The 23,256-nt window shown below is 37.0% G+C and overlaps 1 protein-coding gene across 1 annotated transcript; it reads right to left on the bottom strand.

The window, feature by feature from the left end:
* Window positions 1-2,621: 2,621 nt before the first annotated feature.
* Window positions 2,622-23,256, bottom strand: EIF3E (eukaryotic translation initiation factor 3 subunit E). The gene is made up of 13 exons (XM_042808780.1): window positions 23,142-23,256; window positions 21,448-21,562; window positions 18,925-19,042; window positions 16,053-16,095; window positions 15,512-15,616; window positions 14,162-14,287; window positions 12,784-12,908; window positions 11,885-12,011; window positions 10,255-10,356; window positions 9,299-9,408; window positions 3,797-3,899; window positions 3,454-3,588; window positions 2,622-2,785 (listed from the first exon to the last, which is right to left on the bottom strand). Exons 1-13 carry the CDS (start codon window positions 23,229-23,231, stop codon window positions 2,747-2,749), a joined length of 1,338 nt encoding a protein of 445 aa, XP_042664714.1. The 5' UTR covers window positions 23,232-23,256; the 3' UTR covers window positions 2,622-2,746.

Here is a 23,256-nt window from a genome sequence, read left to right as displayed (position 1 = left end):
TACAGGATTAGAGATTGTAATACACTGATAAGTCAGATTTAAGCATCTACTGGAAACTACTACAAATACTCTGCTGAATTAAAGATGAAGTATGTTTTAGAGTTATTAGTACGCATATTAATACATCTGACATATTACAATAAAATGATTTAGATTGAAAAGAACCCCTGGGATTCATTGAGTTTAATTCCTTGCTTAAAGTTGTAACTTTATCACAATGCTCACATACTCAGTTGAGCATTTCTAAGGGTAAACATTCCTCATTTTCTCTGGATGACTGGTTCCTGTGCTTTAAAAAAAAAAAAAAAAAACAAAAAAAACAAAAAAACAAAACTTTTTAAATCTAATTGGAATTTTCCAATTACAATTTACTTCCAACCATTTCTTCTTATTCTACACCAATGGACTTTCAAAGAAGTTCTAGCTTGAAGTCTCCAATTATGTACCAACAAAGACAGCAATGAAATCTGTTCTTTGCCTGCTTTACTTAAGGAACATGCAGTTCCCTCAGATGGAGGTTTTATATCACGTGCTCTTGACTCCTCACTCTTTTGGTGGTAATCCCCACTGGACTTGCACAAGATCAGTATCTGCCTTATACTAGGATTGTTCCATCCCAGACACAGGACTTCACACTTTGCTTTGCCAAACCTCAGACAATTCCCATCAGTCAATTCTTCTAGCCTGCTTCACTTATTCTGAATTACAACCTTGCACTCCAGCAGGTGGATTGCTCCCTACCTCCAAGGTCGGTACTGCAAACTGTATGTGATTAGACAGAGGGAAAGAAATACCTGCCTTGAATTTTAACCACATTTAAAGAGATACCTTCTATTTTCATGGAAAAATCTGCTCCTACGACATTGTTTCTTGGATAACAGATGAAAGACATTAAGTGTCTTATAGAAGTTAATATTACATTTGTAGAAGTTTGGGAAAGAAAAGGAATTTCTTTTCACTGTTACTAACAATTCAGATTCTCTTTTCATTGCATAATGCAATATAGAATTGATTAATGAGGCAGTCTGGATGCCATTTTTGATGAATCAGTCACATGAAAGCTAAACTTGCACATTACTGAGCATTCAACACTTCTGTAGACATGCCCTCAGTATGCTATCAGTGCCAAAATACTAGTGTTCAAGATGAAATTGCCTTGAAAACAAATTTTTTTTGCACAAGAAAAGCTGTACTAGCCAATCCTTCCTTAGAAGCAGCACTGAGAAACAGAACTTCAAGCAAGGAGAAAGCCATCACTGATAGGATATGAGTAGTTTAAAAAAAGAAAAAAAAAAAACCAAGTGAGCCAACTTAGACTTCAAGCTGATTTAAAAGCACTATACTCCTAGTCTAATACAGTATCTTTCACATTACTTGATACTTTATGCCAAATTAGGTATTTAATACTCTTCATAAGTTATTCTTATGCAAGGAGATGAACATGTTGTAACAGAGAAGAGCAACACAACAGAAACACTCCAAGTCAGAACTAAATATTTTCTAAGAACTTATGATCAAGTCACAAGGTACAAAGGTCCTTCTTTACATGAAATAGTTCTACAACTCACCTTTCGCCAGCTCTGGCATCATACTAACTATCCAGTAAGTCCTTCAGTTTAAACAAAGACGAAAAAAACTAGCTGGGAAAATACTGTAGGAAGAGAGTGGACGAGTTAAAACAACTTGCTACATGTATGTCAGTACATCACTTCACAGAACTTCACAAAAAGAGCCAAGAAATTAGTATGCGACTGGGATACAGTAAAAGGGAGTTACATCCCCACCCCCAATCTTAAAAGCGAAATTGTGCAGATGCCATCTTTTCCTTTCCAATGCTTGCTCTGACCGATCAGTCTGTACTTCACAGAAAACCCAGGATACTTTCTAGGGATCTGACCTGGGAGGTGTTATGCTGCATTCTGCAGAAAAAGAGATGCTAAGGAAGAAAAACAAAACAAAACAAAATCATCGAAATGATGGCTGAAGAAAACCATGCTAAAATAGATTTTAAAAGTTACAATAGTCAAACAATACAGAATTTAGTTTATTGGTTGCTTTATGAATCTTCAGAATTTTGTCTTCCAAAAATAAAAGTTTTCAACCTACCAAGCTTGTTATCCACGCCTTCAGAAAGGCTTTTCTGCTGAAAAAGTGCCACTCTAGAAAGAATCTCCAAAACCAGGCAAGAAAACAGGAACAATCTATAATTCTGAAGCACAATGCCCATCCAAACTGCTTACATATGGACTATGCTAGGTTTTTCCAAGAGATTTATGTTAGAAATGCATTACTAATGACAAGCTTCTATGACAAATGCAGAAGTACAGAAAAAAAGATTCTGATCTGGCTATTAGGGATGCATTTGTTCATACTGTATGCTTTCCATTTTCTTGAAATGCAACTTCTGCAGAAGAAAATAGCTGCATATAAAATTCCCTGCTTATAAACTCAGATGGCTCTAAAAGCCATAACATCCCTTGGTACGAGGCAAGTAAAAATAGAAGTGACATTTAAAATCCTGCAAACTGATCTAAAATGTTCCAGAATACCATTATACTAACAAGCCCCAGTACAATATAATTATAGTACTAATCTATACAAATTGGAGATAACACAGGTAGTTAAAAGTAGCCAATTTTATTCAAATGATTTTAAGATGAAACAATTGTCTTCTCCAAGTTAGACATACTTATCATACACTTTTTATTCAAATGAAAACTGATAATTTTCCCGCTACAGAACTGTATCAATAGAATCCAGAGTCTTGAGTAGCCCAGTTAGGTGCCTAAAAACAAACAAAATAAGCATCAGTCAAAAATATGCAATACTCATTTCTTCTCCTATTAAGTTTCATACAAATTCCATCTAACAGAATCAACTTGCCAACTTCCCCTTTTTCACTGGTGGCTGACCAACATATTTTCTACTCCTGAGTCTGCAACGCTGTTCATTTTTCTTCCAATAATACTTACCCACAAATACTTGTATCACAAATGACACTGAGGAACACTGACTTACAACCCAGTGTTGTCAAAGAGCACCAATGTGTGATGGAGAGGGCGATTTAACTCGGTGTTCAATATTCAGAGTAATTCAAGTATAATTCACTCAGAAAAGATATTAGCTATTTTCATACATGTCACCTCCTTAAAAGGTGTTTTTGGATGGTGAAAGGGACCATTTAAAGGAAGCACAATCAAACGATTGAAACAAATAATTAGGCATTCTTTTTTTCTGTTTTGTAGTGAGAGGAAACAAGAGAAGAAAACAAGAACTGCTGTAAAAAAAATAAACATTTGTCAATTTGGTCAGTTGGTTCACTTTTGGCACCAAAACTAGAATTGAGCACGCCTGAGGAACTAAGGAACAGGCTAGAATTACACTTTTAACATCATTCACGTTCAAGGAAAACAAACAAACAAACAGATTCTGAAAAATACAACTCATACTGACCTCTGATCTACCACTCTGATTCAATTTCTTCTCAATGTTCATAGCCAACATTTGGCTACGAAAAGACAGGCTTTTGGTCTTCTCAATCACTTGCTGATAAGGTGACACTGCATTGTTGCCCATAACTACATGGCCCTAAAACGCAATAAAAATAAGGAAATTTAACAGTAGTACATAAGCCTTTATTTTAATGCTCTGCTTTCAGAGCTTCTACAAAAGTTCTCTCTCACACAGAGCCAAAACACAGTAGTGAAGCTTACTATAGTTTGTGGGCAAAGAAAAATGAAGTGGAACACACTACTTCTAGGTAAGAAATCACTTGGATCCATGCATGCAGTCTTACCAGCTTTGAATCCAGTTTGGCATCTAATCGTGCATTTCGAATTAGATTGACGATCCATCTTTCTGCTTCCTCAGGTGTCATATTTAATTTATCTGCCAACATACTAGAAGATAACAGGCTTATCAGAAGATCAAGTATGGCCTCTCTCATGTTGATAAATATACTCAGAGCCTGTGAAATACGCATTAAACCAATACACGAAACATGGCACAGCATAAGGCTTTTCTTCACTGTTTCTATATAATTGGGAAACCTACTTTCCTTCAATTGAAATAACTTTAAAACATAAAATCCTTGTTTCCCTCCCCCTTGTATTTTTTCACCTCCTTAAAAAGGAAAAATCCTGTAACTGCTTGGAATATTCTGAATAAGGAATTCATTCCTTGAAGTACGTGCTTACTGCATATCTTATCTTTAACTTATATATTTATTTATATTCCTATTAAAGCTTGCCTACATAAGAATTCCTTGAAAAATTGTTTATTACGTTGTGGTGAGACTCCATAAAACAGCAACTGTTACTACAAGGGAAAAAACTGAATTCCTTTTACTCTTCTTTAAACCCAGACAGCAGACACATTTTAAGAGTAATTAGACCAGTAAAGCTGTTTGACTGTCACACAACTACCAATGAACTTTAAACTTCCAGAAACAAGGGCCACAAGAGTACATAGCTTGGTACACAATATGCTGAGTCTTCATCATGCATTCAATGTAGATACACTACAGTATTCTGCAATTTCAAGGGTGATTAGCAGAGGAGGAGAACAGAGAAAGGAAAATGCTTAATGAAACAGGCACTCTTATCCAGAAATAATTCCCTCTGATGGTGTTTCCTGTGGCTTTGCAGCCAACTCCTCCAGCTTCCTGCTGGCATTTGGCTCCCAGAGTTTATTTGTAACACTCATTCTTCCATCAGCTTCCAGACTGCGTTGACAAACATGAGGTAAGGGCTGCAGACATCACCAAAACCCAGCTGGTTACACTGGAGTTGCACAAGAGGTCAATTTCTCACCAATTTACAGGGTCTCGCTAAAACATTTTTCTGAACCCAGAAGCAATTTTATTTTATACTAATTACTGTTCTATCAATTATTAGCCAGTCACATAGCTAGACTGCCTATTGATTCTTTATATGGTCTCTCCTTTTACACACTCTTATCTCTTAACTTTCTTCCAATTTCATTTCTGTCACAGATGAATATGAAATGAAGCAAGGAGAAAAATCAAAGTAACTTTAATACTGACCTCAGTCAGTGAAATAACAACAAATACACAACAAGGTACCTGGAATCTTACAAAGAAAAGGTAAGTAAAACCCAGAAATAGTTGCTACTGTTTCACCTGAACTTTTAATCAGTAGAGCACTTCAAAATTACAGTTATGGCAGACAAAGCAAAAGAACAGAAGACCCAGATGTAAAATTTTTGTGGAATTATCAGCATATAAGCAGCAAGGGGTACTGAAATCTCAGGAGGAAGAAACTACAATTTTTTTTCCCCCAAGTCTTTGAATTTGTGATATTAAGTACTCGACTAAACAAAGAAACTCTAAACTGAAAGAATAGTAGGGGAGAGCAAGCTAGGGGAATTCTCCTACTTCTCTGTTTGAGATATTTTATTAGAATCCTACTGATAACTCTTCCAGATGACCACACGAAGCGGCCACTGCCACAGCTTCATGGATTAAGTTACCTACCTTTGTGATTTGGCTATGAACACAATCAAGAATCAAGTAGCCAAGGATTTGGGTAGCATAACGTGAGGTGGCTCCTGCACCAAGTTGTAATTGGGTGCACAGACTTGAATCAAGTGACTTCCAGTGGTCACTTCTAAGCCACAGTACCCAGATTTTACTTTTTCCTTAACTTACAGTCCCTCTGCACTGCAGTGGGTGTAGGTGCGACATAGGCTTGTAGGGAAGAGCTACTGCAGAGCAGAAACAATTAATTGCTTCACATCATCCAGTAGATAAGTTGTACCTTTCTCAAGAGCCACTGAAGATAAGGTTTGTTAACCGAGTAGTCTTCATTAGCATGTATATTTACACAAGAAATTAGACCAATCATTCCTACTTCCTATTGTGGGAGACTGCAGTGACAACTATGATCAAAACCAGACTGAAAACTAGATTCTTCCAATTAGATAGAAAGTTAAGATGCACTCAGAGAATAAAGCACACTTTAACTACTATGACGGGTTTAAGCCTAGTTTACTCCAATTATAACTTGTTTTAAGCAGAACACATGGAGTACGGATGCCAGCAAATTCCTGAGCAACACATTTTTCTCTGTAGATCCAATCCTCTTACACCCACTATTTGCCAACATAAGCACAGCCCTAGGAAGTTCTTCAAACCTCAAGATGTCTTATGAGAAGGAATATATATCCTCTACACTCATGTACTATTAGTCTTGAAGGGACAAATAAGAGCTATGAATTGCTTTATCCATGTCTGTATTTTACAAAATAAGCCTACCTCTGAAGAAGCTGAGCACGTATGTTAAAACAGTTATATGGACAAGCATACAGCACACCTCTGTACAACTTCTGTACAGGTATTTTCTTCCTCCAACATGCACTTAAAAATCTTCAAAGTTACATAATGAAAGTAACAGAGGGCAGAGAAGGATATAAGGAAACTTACCTGAACTTCTAACTTTGAAATTCAAATTGACTTAAGATTCTAAATATAAAATAACAGGCCGCAGAACAGTCACCTTTCAGTAAAACAAAGGGCTTTTTAATGCTGGTAGTAATACTAAGACTTCAATCAAATTTTTAAGGCAAAAAACAACCCAATTTCAGCATTTGCTACAATTAGGCTCCAGCTCAGAGTCCCCTCACAGGCCACACTGAAGCAGTCAACACCACCTTAAAGTGCCTGGATGCACAGCGTGAGGAGATAATCCTCTGGCAAAGTAACACAGCCAGAAAGCATTTTCAATCCTTCCAAACTGAATGCACTAAAGACTTATCCTAGTTATAACTATGTTACAAACACCATTCTTCTACTGCACTATTAAATATGCATGCATTCAGTACTCCTGTCTACTGTATCATGTTTCATGCTGTTCAAAAAAAACTCTCCAGATTATTTCCACCCTTCTGTCTTAACAGGACGCTCACTTATCTGGATCATGCTGGAAGAAATGCTATTTAAAGTTTTCCTCTGCATAAACAGAACAGTTACTGAACTTCCACACAGCCTCATATATAAATAGACCTGTTGTGTTCTGTGCACTGAAAGATAAGATACAGAAGAGAAATAAAGCATACTGGGCTCTTCAATTAAATACAGGCATATCAAAACTAATCAAATCACATTCTGAAATAAGTTAATCTTAATTCTAATAATCTAATCTAAATCTTAATCTAATTTAAACAGTAAACTAATTACAGGATGATTTAGCACTGATAAATTTAAAATTACAACTGATAAGGAAACTACGTCCTTTGGAAAAAAGTATCAGCTGCCTAACAGATGTAGTTAGAGAAATCAAATAAGCCTCCTATTTAGTATTTAATAAGGACATTAATATAAGTAATTAATATACAGAAATAGCAGTTGAAATTGCTTATGGAGAGAGAAATGCAAGAACTCTGCTCAGCCAAACTTCAATAAGAGCATTCTGATGTGCCAGTTCCTTCAAATGAAGCCTACAATGCACCAAGAAATACTTATGTACCCCACAGAAGCCCAAATCTAATGCTTGTCACAACTTGTGCAGAAGTTTAAGGCTTGAGTCCGTCATTTGAAACACTATGACCTAGTGCAAACTATCTCCTTAGTGATGACTGATTCCACATGAAGTCACCAGAAATGATATTATGCCAGCAATATCCACACCTAACTCAATTTATTACTTTCCTCAGAACACATCATTGCAATTATGGAATAAAGACACTGCTACCTCTTCTTCCAAAACACACAATGAGAACAAACTAAAATATTTTTATCATGTGTGGTACAAAATTGTATGAACCATAAAGCAATAAATGCTCCATAGAGGATAATGTGCCACATACTTTGAAACATCAAACAAAGCTCACTATTTTTGCTATCATGAATCATTTCTTTCAGCAGAGACACCTGCAATGCATTAAAATGCATCTTCTAGGCTCTCTACTTATCACTTCTATGATCTGAGGTCTAATGAACTTCTAAGAATGACATTTAGCGCTTAGTTTAAGAAAAATTATCTAACCATCTAACTTCATTAAGAACGTGCGCCTTCACGGAAGAATCTTCTTCACAGAAAAATCATTTGCAGGAGATAGCAAGACCCTATGTAGTTTCGTGTATTCCAGAAACTCCACCCTTACAGAGCTTAGTTTACAAAGACATTATTCCAAAATTCTTATTTCAAAGTCCCTTTGTGTAATACTTTGATTCAAGTATTAGTCTCCTTACAAACATGGATGTAAGTACAAAAAAGCTCTGCTCACGTTGTTTAGTTCAGTTTACTACCTTTTAAGTATGCTTAAAACACTGCAGCAGAGTTAAGTTCTCAAAAAAAAAAAAAAAAACAAAAAAACCAATCACCTTCTACCAACCTTTGCATTGAACTTAATTACTTTAAGCACCTAACAAAATACAATCATTTTCCCGATACATTATTAAAGTAATTTTTGGGGCTTATCCTACTAGAAAAGTTAATAAAAAGTCATCCTTTTAATAAGCTTACAAGGTTCTGGAAGAATTTTCAGTCAAATTCTTCTATTTTTTAAAATCAAGAAGCATTAAACAGCTTCCTCAGAGGGCCAGACAAACACCACTTGTTGCTAGTAGGTCTCCAAAACAAGACTCCACTGAATTTGATTGATTTACCAGCTCTGATTTCTGCTGTTTGGGGGATCTCTCCAATATTCTCCAGGAAAATTTTAAAGTAACATGGACATACAGAGAATGGAGGCATGCACCAACTGCAGCAAGATCTCAAACATGCATAACACCATTTTTTTGCTTAGTTTTTACAACAGAGGTATTGGAAAAGTCTGCTTTTAGAATATTAGTTTGAGGAAGTAGCACACATTTTTGCCTATAGGAATATCACTGCCTTATAGCTGGATCATTCCAGTAATGCACAGGAATGAAGATAATTGAAAAAAGCAGTAGAACTCCAATCATTTTCAAGGGACGTGCAGTTAAGACATAATTGATTGACACACCTATGGTTAGGTAAACAATTATTGTATTTGCTATTATTTACTTAATACTATCATTCTTTATCAATGTGTGCAGAAATGAATGCTTGCCTGGGTGGAGAAGGGAGGAGAAAAGACATTTAAAATCATGTAGCTTTAAAATATGACTGCTATAATTAAAACAAATCCCTTTAGAGCTATGCATCTAGAAAGACAACTACCTAATTAGGTTTTAGTTAATGAAAAAATCATTACATTTGATGACTGAACATCTTTAGTACAAAAGTTTATGCTGTTTGTCAATCTCACTTGCAACTGATTTATCTGTATGGCTGTATAAAAAGAGTTCTCTTACCCAATGCTGATACACTGATGGATGCGACAGAAAGTCTCAAATATAAAGAGACGGGCATTCTCAATGAAGTCCTCAAGGCAGGCAACTAGGAAGAAATCATTCACAAGCACCTGCAAGCGTAAGGAGAAGAGGAACACTAAAAACAAACATGGAAACATGGAAAGAGTAAATTTTTTTTTGTCACTCATCTTATTTATTGATGGAACAATGTATTAGAAACTGTTCTCAGCATAATCCATGATGGACAAAAAACGTCTGCATTTAAAATGACTTCCCATGAATCTGCAGATTGCTAAATTAACATTACACACTAATCTGATAACTGAGGTTACCAAAACCTGAAGACCCCTGCAGTAACACACAAAACTTAACTACTCTCCTCTTACTTCAAGAGATTCTTCTCATTCTGTCTTATCACACAAGCCAGGTTCATTAGCAGTACAACTGTGCATGTTAAGTTCAGATAAAAGGATCACCAGCCCTTAGCAGTGAATAGAGTTACTAACCTTCTTATCTACTAAGGTAACCAATATCAGTCAAAAGAGTCAAAAAAAAATTAAGATCTGACAACGGTTTTCAGCTGTGAGAAGCATTAACTTTTACACTAGTCAACCCAAGCACTGCTTATCTTTAACTACACTCATTTTACATGAATACACACTTACCTATCCTGATTTTACAGTGTTTTTCAATGTCACCATCCCAGAGCACAACACTCCTTGGAACAGAAAGTAAAGCCACCCATTTCTTCAAACTAACACTAACTGAGCAGCTGAAGCTCAGCCAGAAGCACAATCACTTACTTTTTGTTCTAGGAGCTGACTAAATATAATCTTAAAGCTAGCAAAAAAACACTGGCAATGGAATTTCAGTTCAAATTTCAAGTAAGTTAGCTGACTTTTGAGAATTTCATACAGACCTGTAGTCAAAGAAAAAAATAGAATTATAGAGCTTACTGTTTCACACTCCCTCAACTTCTTCTGTGCACCATCAAAATCAAAGTTAACATACAGGCATTCCACAAATTCTGTGATGGGGTCCCTGTATGTGTAGGACTCCTGCCAAAATAAAAAACACAACTCTATTAGGAATCACTGCAACAAGTTCACTTGAATATTATGTACGTTACTCAAACAATTAGATACTGGAAAAACATCTCTTATAAGAGCCACATAAATGTTTTTAATAGTCTCATTAAATAACCACAAGTGCCATTTCAGTCCTAGCATTTAGGACTGCAACCTTCAGGTTAAGAAAGCATCCATGACTTTTACTCATCTTCTATCAAGCACTTCAGTTTATTAACATATGGTAAGAACAGATATTCTTCCTAAATTTCAATTTCAAGTCCAAATACCTGCATCACTTGATATACACAACAAGATAAGGCTTACACATATAATGCTACTTCTATACAAAGTACTCCATTTTGATATTACATAAGTTACTCAATCACAATGATATTACATAAGTTACTCAGTCACAAGGCAGAAACAACATTATACACACATCTGTGAGTGTAAATTAAGATGCAAATACAACACCTTCCGGCATATCTCTAACAAACACTTTATGACAGCTAAATTCAATCTGTTACTACCAGCTTTAGTACTTATAAGACCACCAGCAATTCAGTAAGTTACCAAAAAGGTTCTTTCAGTAGTAGATGAAATATTTTCCCTTACCAGAACTGTATTTATAAACCTCATTATTAGGTTCAACATTTAGTTTTTACACACCACTGTACTTTAAGTAATTACTGCTCATTATGTGAAAGAGCTTGGATAATAATTTCAGTTTAATGAAGATGAACATGTAACTGCCTACTATCAGTTTAATACTTGCAGAACCTTCATGTCTTAGTGTTTAGAGAATGGACAGACATGCCTCTTAGTACCAGCCTGCCATTAACACCGGACAAACCACTTTATTCAATGCTTCATTCCCCCCCTCCCAACAAGTTACAAGTCATCCTGCGTGAACAACTTTCAGATCCATAAAATTTAACATTACAGAATTTGATATTATTCATCTACTCTGTATGGTTCATATTATGCAATATCACTTTATTAAACACATGAACTAGTATGGTATAATTAGTGTTTAAAGGTTAACTGCTTGTATACAAACTGCATGCTGATTTCAGACAAAAGCCTTTGCAATAAACCCCTCGATCTCTACCAAGCATCTTGTTCCTTTTGTTACTCCAGTAAGATCCTAAGACTACTCACAACTGTGAGAACAGAAGCATTTAAGAAGGGCATGCAAATCTGAATGTAAATCAGCATACAAAGACCACTTTTGAAATGTATCTTTTGTATTAAAAAAAAAAAACTCCTTGCAGTGATGGCTGAAAAAAATAGACTACGATTCAAAACCATTTCAAGCGTCTTGCTGAATGCTCTGCACTTACAAGGGAGAGGGAAAGTAAAACTTGATAAGCACATTTTACTCCTTAAGGAATTACTTCAATAAGAGAAAAAAACAGCACTGAATGTGTAAGCAGTCCCAGAACAAGCACATTAGAAGCAAGTTACATGATTTCAGTGAAAAGGAACAGAAACTACTAGAGATTTCAGTTCTTACCTGCTGAATCACCTTGACGAGGTCCTTCAGCACTTGTCTACGCTTTCGAACATCCTTATTTGTTATGACTGCAGTAGTGAGATATCGGAGGATATGAGGGCACATTGTCTGAATTGCATTGAGATACCTAAAGAAGAAAAAAAAAAAAAAAAAAATCACAAAGTTCAGATAACAGTTCTCCATCAAAACATCACTTACGATAGACAGCTCATAAATCTTTCATACTATATGCCAGCAGTGTGCATTTAATCAAATAAAGAAGGATGATTTGTATTTGTTAACACTCTGATGATCTCTAGCTAGGGACAGGGGACGGGAGAGAAGAGACAGCAGTGCACCAGGTAGTAAAGAAAGGGCAGTTAGCACTGCAGAAGAACAGTCCATATACTGCTGATAACTTCTCAGCATTAATCTGTTGTAGGTATCATACAGGCACAACAATTTCGTTCTCACAAACAACAGTAGTGTTTCAGTTTGCATTTTTATTCTTCTCAGATTTTCCTCAAAAACCCTTTTCAAATACATCTTAACAAATCCAATTAGGTAAGTCTAAAGGGCATCATCTTCCCCTACCACTCTAAAACACGCAGTAGGAGTTTGGTATATAACAAATATTCAATTCCCCAGAACACCAGGAAAAAAAAAAAAATGAAAAAAAAATAGTGCCAGATCTTACTGTTCTACTACCTCCCTCCCTGAAAAAGGACAGGTTATACAACCCTTCCCTTTCCCCCTCTCCCCCTCCCCCTCCCAAAACATGCTTGGAAAATAAAAAACAAGCCTAATTACAACTTCTGAGACAGCTTCAGGGTGTGGACTCAAGGTGTTGGACAAGACTGCATAAAACATCTTTCTTTAGTGATTCAAAAACCCCAGCAATACAGCACAACACAACTTACTGTGGTTGATAGAGAAAGAGGTCAATGATATTGTCTCTCCCTTTAGGATGATTAAAAAACACAAATAAAGACCAATGGATGAGCCATGTTCTTTGCTGAAGAGACTGCAGTGGAGAGCTGACTGACTGAAAGAAAAAAATACAGCAATGATTTAAACAAAGGTACTAAGACTTCAATTCTTAAAAGATCACCATGTTAATCTGAAGTTACTACATCCCTTTTTGATCCTGAGTTGTTTCTAGTTCTTCAGGCCACAGCTGAAGAAGGAACACTGCTTGGCTTCTCTACCTTTTTAGCTTATCCTCTTTTCCAAAGCATCACAACGTTTGCCATAGACTTTTTCCAGTGATGAAGCACCACAGAATAGGAACATAACCTTCATTTAAACCAACTGATATGGCACAAATAAGAATTCAAGTCTATACATTGCTGGATTTGCTCCAAAGTTAACAGCAATTCAAAGGGCTGGAAAGCAATACGTTGTGAATGAATGGATATAACAAGTAATAATCACTCATGGGATCATGACAGCTAACTACTACGATTCTACCCAAAAAGCCATGGGAGTTCAACAACTAAATCAAATTTTGGAGTTTATTACAGCCATACAGGTTCATAAAAATTAGAAAATTTCAAAAAACTCATTAACATTACTTATCTGCCACACAAAATAAAGAACAATTCTGGGAGGAGAAGAAAAATATCAAAGCTCCTATTAAGATTCTGGTTTAGAATAGGAGAACATCAAGTTATTTCATATACGGCCATTGAAGCCCAACAAGCAGACAGGAAGTTCTTAATCATGTCAGCTGCTTTGATTTAGTACTGCAGTCCAATTCTTCCAATTCATGTTCCTGGTGCCCACCTGAACTCTCACTATCACATGGTAAGGAAGCTAAATGACCGAAATCTGTTTCTGATAAAAAAAACTTTCTTGCATTTTTTAACAATATTGTTTTCCTTAGGACAGAGTATAGTTTAGATGCATACATCTACTTCCTTATATTAAAGGAACAGTATAACTCCCTGAAATTTAAGTAGCAGCTTCTCATAATGAAACCATGCTCTCAAATGCTCTCACATACATCCTTGAAGCAGGTTTGGTTTCCTGGAAACACCTTAAAAGCTCTCGCTTTTTTTTTTTTTTTTGCCAAAGCAATAAAAGAAAAGGTCATTTAAAAAGAAAGCTTCCATATTCCTTCCCCTTTTCTTTTCCAGCATCCTTTTGCTTTCTCACTACCACTGGAGGAATGCACAACTGTCTCTAATGAAGCACAGCAAACGGCTCTTAATGAGATTTCAAGCAATTCATATCAAAATTTGAGAACTAATCAACTCTAACCTCTCACCTCACTAACATGACCAAGATCGTACTTACATTGTTATCTATCGTCTCCTTCAATCTTGTGAGGTCTTCCATGGCTGCATCCCAATTCTGCATGAGAATTTCAGATGCCAGTTTCCCCCACAGTGAACTCAGAGCATTTCTGTCTGTTGCTGGAACCTATTTTAACAACAGCAGAGTTATATTCATTTTTTTAAATTATTAACTTCTGAAAAAAAGAAAAATATTTTCTGGCAATATTTTTAACTTAAAGAATGTCAAACATGCACGATTCTCTCTTTAGATATATTTCATAAAGCAATTTACATACATAAAGACAGCACTAAAACTTCTGAAGTAGAAACTAGAAAATCCTGAAAGACTCCCTGCTGCTGCAGTTCAACTTAAGAAATAATAATTAAATGTCATCTAATGCTCAGCCACTAGTTCCAGGTTTTTCATACTATGCAAAAATGTTTCCAGACCATTAGCACAAGCCTCTTAGAAAGCAGGTTCCCAAAGAACTTGTGATAGCAGGTATTAATTCTTATGATGTGACTACTCTAAAGTTCTTTCTGCTAATGCTGCAACAAAAGCATACTTATAGAAATGCCCAGACCAACTCTAGCTTTGCAGTAACAAGCCTGTGTCCTAGAAGGGTAGTTCTGAGGTGCTAGTCCTGTGTTAGACTAATCTGTGTTAGATTTATACAGGACTGGGTTTTGCTAGGTCATTGTGTCCAATTCTATTCACAGATCAGTTACAATAGCTTCTCCATAGATTGTCATCACACAGAATTTAGAAAAGCTTTTCAGACTTAGTAAAAAATATATACATTAAAACTATTACCAGCACAAAAACAGTACTTGTTTTGAAATTATTTGACATAAGAGAATAACGCTAAACCTAGAAATAAAGCACTGAGAATTAAGGACATCTGCCCACAAATTGTTATTAACTAACTTACTTCCTCCCTCAGCCCATGAATCACACACACAGCACAAAATCATACAGAGAAGTTCAGCCTTATTATCAACATTTAGATGGATAATTCAATTCACTGTCACTCTCAACTCCATTTTCATTAAGATCTAATCTCAAAGTTACTTTATGGTTTACAATCAATTTAAAAAATTATTGCTATTTACTCTAGCAACATTTCACAAAGCTTAGGATAAGTTCCATGGAATCACATGGGTTCAAAATGAGAACAACATGGGTTCAAAGCAACCTTAAAGCCCATCCAGTTCCATCTCTGCTGCCATAGGCAAGGTTACCACCCACCAGACCAGGCTGCCCAGGGCCAAATCCAAACTGGCCTTTAATGCCTCCAAGGATGGAGCATCCTCAGGGCAAACAGTTCCAGTACCTCACTGCTCTTAGAGTAAACAATTCAGAACTTACCAGAACCCTGAAGAAGTACAGGTATTCTGCAGCTCCAGAGTAATTGCCACATTCATACTGGAATTTTGCATACCTGTAGAGTGTATCTAGGTACTCCTGTCTAAACTGAAAAGAAACAAAGTGTTTTCCTCACTAGGAAGAAAAAAATGTTTTTACACACCCCTTTTAATAGAAGCTTTGGAAAACCTTTAATAGCAACCATTACTATCTTTGAAAGTTATTGTGAACAGTGAGTACTATGCAAAAGTACTTTAATCCACATCACTGAATTAGTGATCATGCTGGGGGAAAAACAGTTGAAGTTCTGCTTTACAAAGTAAGACACACGCTAGTTACAAGGATGCATTTTGTTTGTATAAAATGTATGCACTCAAAGACATTCAAATAGGCAGAATTTCTATTACTGAAGTATTCTACTAGCTACAATCAAGTGAGACAAGCCAAATCAGCAGTACTTTGCTGTTCAGTTGTTGGCTGTGGGGGAAATAGAGTGGAGATGTTTAGAACTGAATTCCAAAAGATACAGCAATAGAACACTTACACCATGCTTCTCAGCTAAGTAGTCAAACAGCATACGACCATCCCTAAAACAAAAAGATAAAAACTGATGTTTTCACAAAACAAACTGATTGTCACCGCGCAACACCCTGCACACCAGCCTTCAACCATTAGAATCACCTAATGTTAATTCAGAATACTTCTCCAGAGACTGTACAAAAGTAACTGCAGTAGTAGTGAAGCAACCGTTCCTAGCATTACGAAAGTTTTATGTGGTAAAATTAACACAGTTTAAAATGAGTGCTACCAGCAAAAACTACCATCAAGAAAAAGTAAGTTTTCAACTTGACAGCATTCTCAGTTTTCAGTATGAAAATTTAAACCTGATTTAGAGCTCTCCTCAGTCCTGTTCTAATTCCATAGCAATTACTCTACCCAAGCAGTCGGGAGTTTAATAAGAGACAAGAGGGAAAAAAGCAAGTCAAACAGCTAGAAAGGAATTCTCCACCCAGTGTCAACACTTGGAAATAAGTGAGCAAACCTCTACCACAGACAGAGGCATCTGCAGGACACAATTGTTCATACCAGTGCATTTGTTAAGTTCTAAACGTTTACATACAACCATATTTCTGAATTTCTTTTTATTTAGCATGCATAATAAAAACAACTACTCTTATTATGACAGTAGAGAAATTCAAGTGTCCTCTATACAAAAACAGGTTTATCTACAGCCAGTCTTCCATTAATGACCCCTGGATTTTAGACATGTGATATTATTGAGCATTTCATTTCATTAATAGCTTTTTTTTGTCTAGTATTTGCAAAGGTTCCTGATCAGCTCTTAGAACAAAATTTTAGCACGCCAGTTTTTCATCTGGTGATGTACTGCAATTATCTGGCAACAAGCACCAACACTGAATCCATACACATAGTTTCTATTTGGAAATGTATTCAACTATCCTCTGTATTGCAACAAGGTGGTTCATATTATCAAAGTACTGTAAGAATGTTGCATTTTCTCTCTTCTAGTTCTCCCATACCTGCAGGTACCCTCTACTTCATTTCTTCTGAGAACTCACGTTTCAATGGGGTGGGACAGACACAAGGACTCAAGCCTAGTTCTGAACAGCCTCTTCACTGGCATTTGATGAACACAGTTAAATCATATCTTGCTTTATAAAACTAAGTCCTTTTTTTATAAGCTAAGAATTGCAGTTCTCAGTATGACTTGCAGAAGATTTGGAAGAGCATCATCAGTTTCTTCCAGTGGAAGATTCTGCAAGGATAAGGGATGTTGACTATTTCTCTAGAAACATCTTAATATTCATTGATTATACATCAAGGAATCCAAAGTTGTCTCTTATTGATCTTTACAGAATTTAATAGTGTCCTTTAGACAGATACTTCTTTTCAGTCCAATCAAACCCATTTCAACCAATGATGTCCAATGATGGGGACCAGAACCTTCAGCAAAAAAATAGTATTTCTGAGTAGCAGAAACCATACTGACATGCATATTCACAGAAATCAGCGAGGGTTTCCTTACCCCCTGACATGCTTTGCCAGCAAAAGCTTAAGTACTTTCTGACTATCAAAAGAGAAAATAAAGCTTCTCCCTGAAGTGCTGGAAAACTAACCAATCTCTAATGAAATCCTGTTTCAAGTGTGCACTGAGACCCAATGCATTGCATCTCACCATTTCTGCACTGATAAAGACTACATCAGATTAAAAATCCTGGAAACAACACGCTGAGTAGAGAAAATGCACATTGTTCATCTGCATGGGCCAAAAGGGGTGACTAAGCTTCTCAGCAAGTTGGGTGAGGATGGGAATAGGAGAAAAAGGATGGTAATCTGCACTTAGTTAAGTTCTTCCCTCAGTTATTTCAGGTAACTGTTCCCTTTGGGAAGACTTCTCAGAAGGATTTCAGGTTGTGCATCTCACGTTCATCTAAGAAAATTCCAGAATTAATACAATCCTCCATGCCAGGAGATGCATAGAGCTCACTGACAACAGATCTAAGCACTGGCTTCACCTACAAATTGAAGTTGAGCCTTAGATGGTCCATCTAATGTGGCAGGCTACTCGAATCTTAGAGTAGGAAAGCTGAACAAAGGATCTGATGAGCTTTCCATACAAGGGTTAGACACACAACATAATAACAATGGCTCTAACATAAAGACAACCAGCAGCAACTTCCACTGAGTAAATACCACCCACCTTTCTGTTAAAGTCATGCGGTTACTTTCTTAACTATGATAGCTGAATCCTTTCTCACAGGGATTAATTAAACTTCAACCATAAAACTCACAGTCCTTACAGGCATTATGTAGACTCTCGTCCTACTTTAATTATTCTCCAAATCAATTAAGAAATTGGACACATCTTTAAAAAAAAAAAAAAAAAAAAACCACAATTCCTAGCACAACCTCACATTCAGTTGACCTGTCCAAGGCAGGGAATGGAGAGAGTAAGAGGACACGCCTGAAAGAAACATATGCTACAACACCAGAAGGATGTTCATCTACAAAGCCTCTCAAAACGGAAAGACAGCATTCTACAGCCTCCTGTGGAAGGCAGATAAAGGAAAGAAGATAAATGATCTGTTATGAAAAAGTAATTTCATTTTTTTCAAACCTTATTTCAACTCCAAAAAATCTAGGCTGTACTGAATAATACCTGGCACTTGTCCACACTTGATTCAGCTGAACATTAGTTGAGGAGATTTTTGTACAACAGGTAAAAGCAACAAGAAGCTGCTTAAGGCAAATTCAATCACCTCATCACAAACACTGCTTGCAATGGTTGAAGTAAAAACACCTTTCCTTGCAGTTGGTATACAGACAGCACCCCTACCATCAACACCTAAGAAGATACCAACAAGCCCTCATGAGGAAAATATATTAAAAGTTACCTAGTAGACTGCATTTGCCTTGTTGTCTCTGGATCCTCAAACATCTTGACAATAGGCTCAGTTTCAGCTTGAAGCTGTTTCAGCTGTGCAACAACAGTTGTTCTCTTCTCACGCAAAGCTTAAAAAAAAAATAAAAAAAAAAAAAAAAATTCCACATACAGATTGAGTCTTTGCAGAAACTAACGTGTAATCACATTTAAATAGGTTTTCTTCCAATTGCTACCTAGCTTGATCTTCCAAGGAAGTCACAAAACCAGAGATACCTATGAACTTGTTGGCTTAACAAGTAGTCTCCACCATATGGTTTCTCATAGTGTGCACAGTTCTAATCAAACCACCCAAGAGCAGATACCTAAAATAGCCTTGGCTCAAGCTAAGGTACATTCAGGCTTCCACTAAAGGAGAAGCACCTTTTTAAGTAACTTTGCTCATTCCAAATAAACCTGGGGAAAAAAAAAAGTAAAAAACCTAAGCTATGATACTAATTAGATTTTCCTCTAACCAACCAGGTTCTAAAAGTACACTTTTAAACTATTTAACAACATTACACATGCTAACTGAGAACTCTTTATGAGAAATTAGTAAGAAAAAGTGGCCATCCAAGACTTCCATGTGCAATAAAACAAATACTTAAAAGTTCAGCCCACGTGCTTTAAAAAAAAAAAAAAAAAAAAAAAAAAAAAAAAGGGACTGGAAATACATGCCAAGAAACATATGGGATCCAAGAAAGACAAACCAAGACCAAATCTTAGGAGATAATAGAACCCAGAAGCCACTGGAGAGGGTCACACACCAGGGCACAGAGCATTACAGTGAGTCTATCAGACTTTTCTTTCATGATTTCTTTTGTAGAGGATATCCAAAGTGGATAACACCACTATAGTGACCCAACCTAAATCCAGAAGTGACTTGCCTGACAGGAAGTATTCCAGTAAGGAGAAATTATCTCCAGCTTCAGAAGAATCTTGAGATTTTAAAAAGGGAAACAGATGAAAAACAGAAACATTCAGTTAACTTACTAACAAACGTTTTTCCCTTTCCCTGTGACTGGCTGCATAATCATAAGGTGATTATGGAAGGCAAGACATCTAAGCACACTAACTTTAGAAAACTTCTGCTACAGTAAGGTCTTAGCAAAAAGTTACTGCAAAATTGAACGAAGTCAGTAAGCCTGCAAGTAAAAAGAAATGGCACATACATACATTCTGTTAAAGGTAAGCTATCTTTGCATAGGAAGTTCCACCTAAAAGTCATTTGTTCAGATTGCTTGTGAAAGCATTAGCTCTGCTACTTCCTGTTCTTAGAAAAAAAGGCCAATATCAAATAAGTCATCATACTAAGATAAGTCCTATACTTCCAAAATGCATGCAGAGCCAAACATCATTAGCAAGATTAAAGTTGTTGGCCACTATGAAGGCAGTTTTCCCAATGGCTAAGTTCATCGAACTCAGGTGCAGCTATGAGCTTTCAAACCTAAAGAGCTTAACAACCTGCTTAAATACTTCACTGTAATCAGATGAAAAATATGAGACTAATTACTTTTGAAGGTGTGCTACTGATACTGTAACATTCTTCTCTAGTAGTTTAGAAAGTCTGGAGCAAGAGAAGAAAAATAAACTTTGCAGCTTTGAGAATTTAACAGCCCTGAGATCACCTGAGGGAAATGAAAGGTGAAGCTATCATTGTAACTGTTCCTTGAATGACAAAAGTGAAAACCTCTCATAACCTTCTCATAACTGGCATTATCAGCCCAATGGAGCACTGCATATACACCTATAAAGAACAGACAATGCTAACATATGACATATTTGATCAAAACGTTCAATCCAACATCTGTAAGTCTTAACAGTTCTACATATTTCAAAAGGGGCTGTGAGTCTTTAGTTTAAAGAACCTGGAATGAGCAAGACTCAGGCAAAACAGCTGGAACCTGTACCCAGATAAGCAAAAACACCTGAATTTCTTCCTCCTAAGCTGCAGACTAGGCGAGCTGTAAACCCACTGCAGTTTAGAAAAAATTGAACAACTCCATAAGATGAACTAAAAGTGTGTAAACAGGGTGAAGTGCCTATTCAGAGAACAGCATCAGGAATAAGAAAGCTCACAATAAAGATACAATGAAAGAAAAGAAATAAAGGAAAAACAAACAAATAATGTAAGCTAAAAGTTAGTTATCTTATTTTTCTCCCCCCTAAGGTGCCATGTGGGAAGACTGATATTTTCTTCTTAAATTTTTAAAAATCATGCAGGAGATATTTTTCCTAATGATAGAACATTAAGCATTAGTTTTCGTATGTCTGTAATGATTTAATTTGGACTTTCTCCTTCTAGAGAAGCAGCATTTATCTGTAGATACAAGTGATTAAGACCAGGAGTACGCAATGTTCCAGTATTATGCATCCTTTCCTAAACATCAAAGGAAAACAGTATTGAAGTTTGAGTGCCACATTAAAAGTGCTACCAGCTATTAATTTACAAGCTAAATAAATATAAAAATATTTCTTTATCAACTGAGCAACTTACCATGTGGAATTTCATCAGAATAAAGATTTTTGTACACATCCATAGCAAAATCCACCATGTTGGTATCACTAAGGAGATCCAGTTTTCCTTGAAGTAGTTCTTTTTCATTATATATCTGAAACAAAATTCATCAACAGATTTCTTTGAATACTGCTAAACATTTACCAATTCAAATTATCTAATTACCTTTATTGTTACCGTTCAATTTACGAATTTTGTCCAATGAAATTATTTTAAACATCAACCTCTCAACTTTTCAAAGTCTGATACCTCTGTTGAGTGGCAGGGTTACCATAAAGTGCCTCTGTTTTTCTAGTACCAGTAAGACAATGCTAATTTCCTGCTATTTATGAATAGCAGAAACTTCAAAAGAATAGTTAGGAGACAAGTCATCTTTTTAGATGATCATTCCTAATGAAAGTAAATGAGTTACTTTGTGGGCCAAAGCAAATTATGAATTCTCCATGGAGAACGGGGAGAGAATCCAACGTGAAAAATCTGACCAAGACTTAAAACAAACCAACCAACAAATAAAAGACACACCTGTTCTGGCCCCAGAACTTAAGGAAGCACAGCTCTGAGGGAAAGTTCAGTGAATGCTTTGCACAGTGCATTCTGACTAATGTAGACTCAAGTTACTCAAGTTTAATCTCAAAAGATGCTCAAGATGAAACTTGAGTTGTAGCACAGCTTAATCTAAAATATGTCTACACCTCAGGCAAGCTGCATTGAGCTTCTGTAGTTGGGTCATTTTCTTTAAGTTTGTTTAACTACTTCTTAAAGGTCTTGGTAATAACTGAGCTATGCATTACAAATGTTAGGTCTTTAAGATTCAGGTGAGGATGTGAACTACCAAACAACTCAAACATGCACATGTATGAAGGCTGTGTTACACTTCACTGCATCATGATCTCTCAGACACAAAACTTGAGAGGTTAAGTTCAGCTTTGAACTGAAGAGTAGTCAAGATAACATACTGCAATAATATCTCTGCTTAACCTGTAGTGGTTCACAAATGCCAAAACACAAAAAACACCCCGGAGATGACTGTTACCAACCCAAACCCACACCCCAGACAGAAGAACTTGACAGGTCAGGTTGTCCCGTGCATGTATGTTGGGCTAGCTTATTTTTATGGCACCTAAAATAGTACGCACTTCAAAATCCAAACTTGGGCAGCCTTGCACGTTTTGTCTCCTTTTTAAGACATTGGAACTAAGTACTTTCAGTAATTTTGATTGACACAAGTCCAGCGTGAAGCACCTCTGGCACAACCAGGTTTCACACGGGGATTCAGCTTCACACCCACAAAAACAACGAGGGATGGGACACGACGGGTCCCGCACTTGGTCTGAGCGCAGAAATAAAACCAGAGCGGCAACGTTTTATCGCAGAGGCCGGTAAGTAACGCCGCCCGCACCGAGGGCCCCACGGCCCAGCGCCGCTGACAGCCGTACCTGGGGAGCGACCCGCACCCTCACAGAGCGACGGAGAGCGAGCGGCCACGCGAGGCACAGCTCCCGCCCTCCCGCTTCCTCCCCACGCAGCGCACTCCCCGAGCCGGCGCAGGAGCGGGCCGCGCCCACAGGGCCCCGGCGAGGCAGAGGCACCGGCGGCACCCGGCACCGATACACCATTCCTCGCCGCTCGTCCGCTCCGGAGCCAGCTCCCTCGCACTTAGAGCACGCGCGTACCTCCTTGACAGAGAGGAACTCCAGCAGCGGGAAGACCAGGTGTCGGTCCAAGAAGTGCGCGATCTTCGTGGTCAGGTCGTACTCCGCCATCTTGGTGCGGGAAAGAAAGAGGCGG

The sequence above is a fragment of the Centrocercus urophasianus genome, unplaced genomic scaffold, assembly GCF_019232065.1.
Source record: "Centrocercus urophasianus isolate 14NV4802_14NV808 unplaced genomic scaffold, USGS_Curo_1.0 seq_11, whole genome shotgun sequence".
In the NCBI taxonomy this organism is placed as follows: domain Eukaryota; kingdom Metazoa; phylum Chordata; class Aves; order Galliformes; family Phasianidae; genus Centrocercus; species Centrocercus urophasianus.
This window is presented reverse-complemented; position numbering and strand designations above follow the sequence as displayed.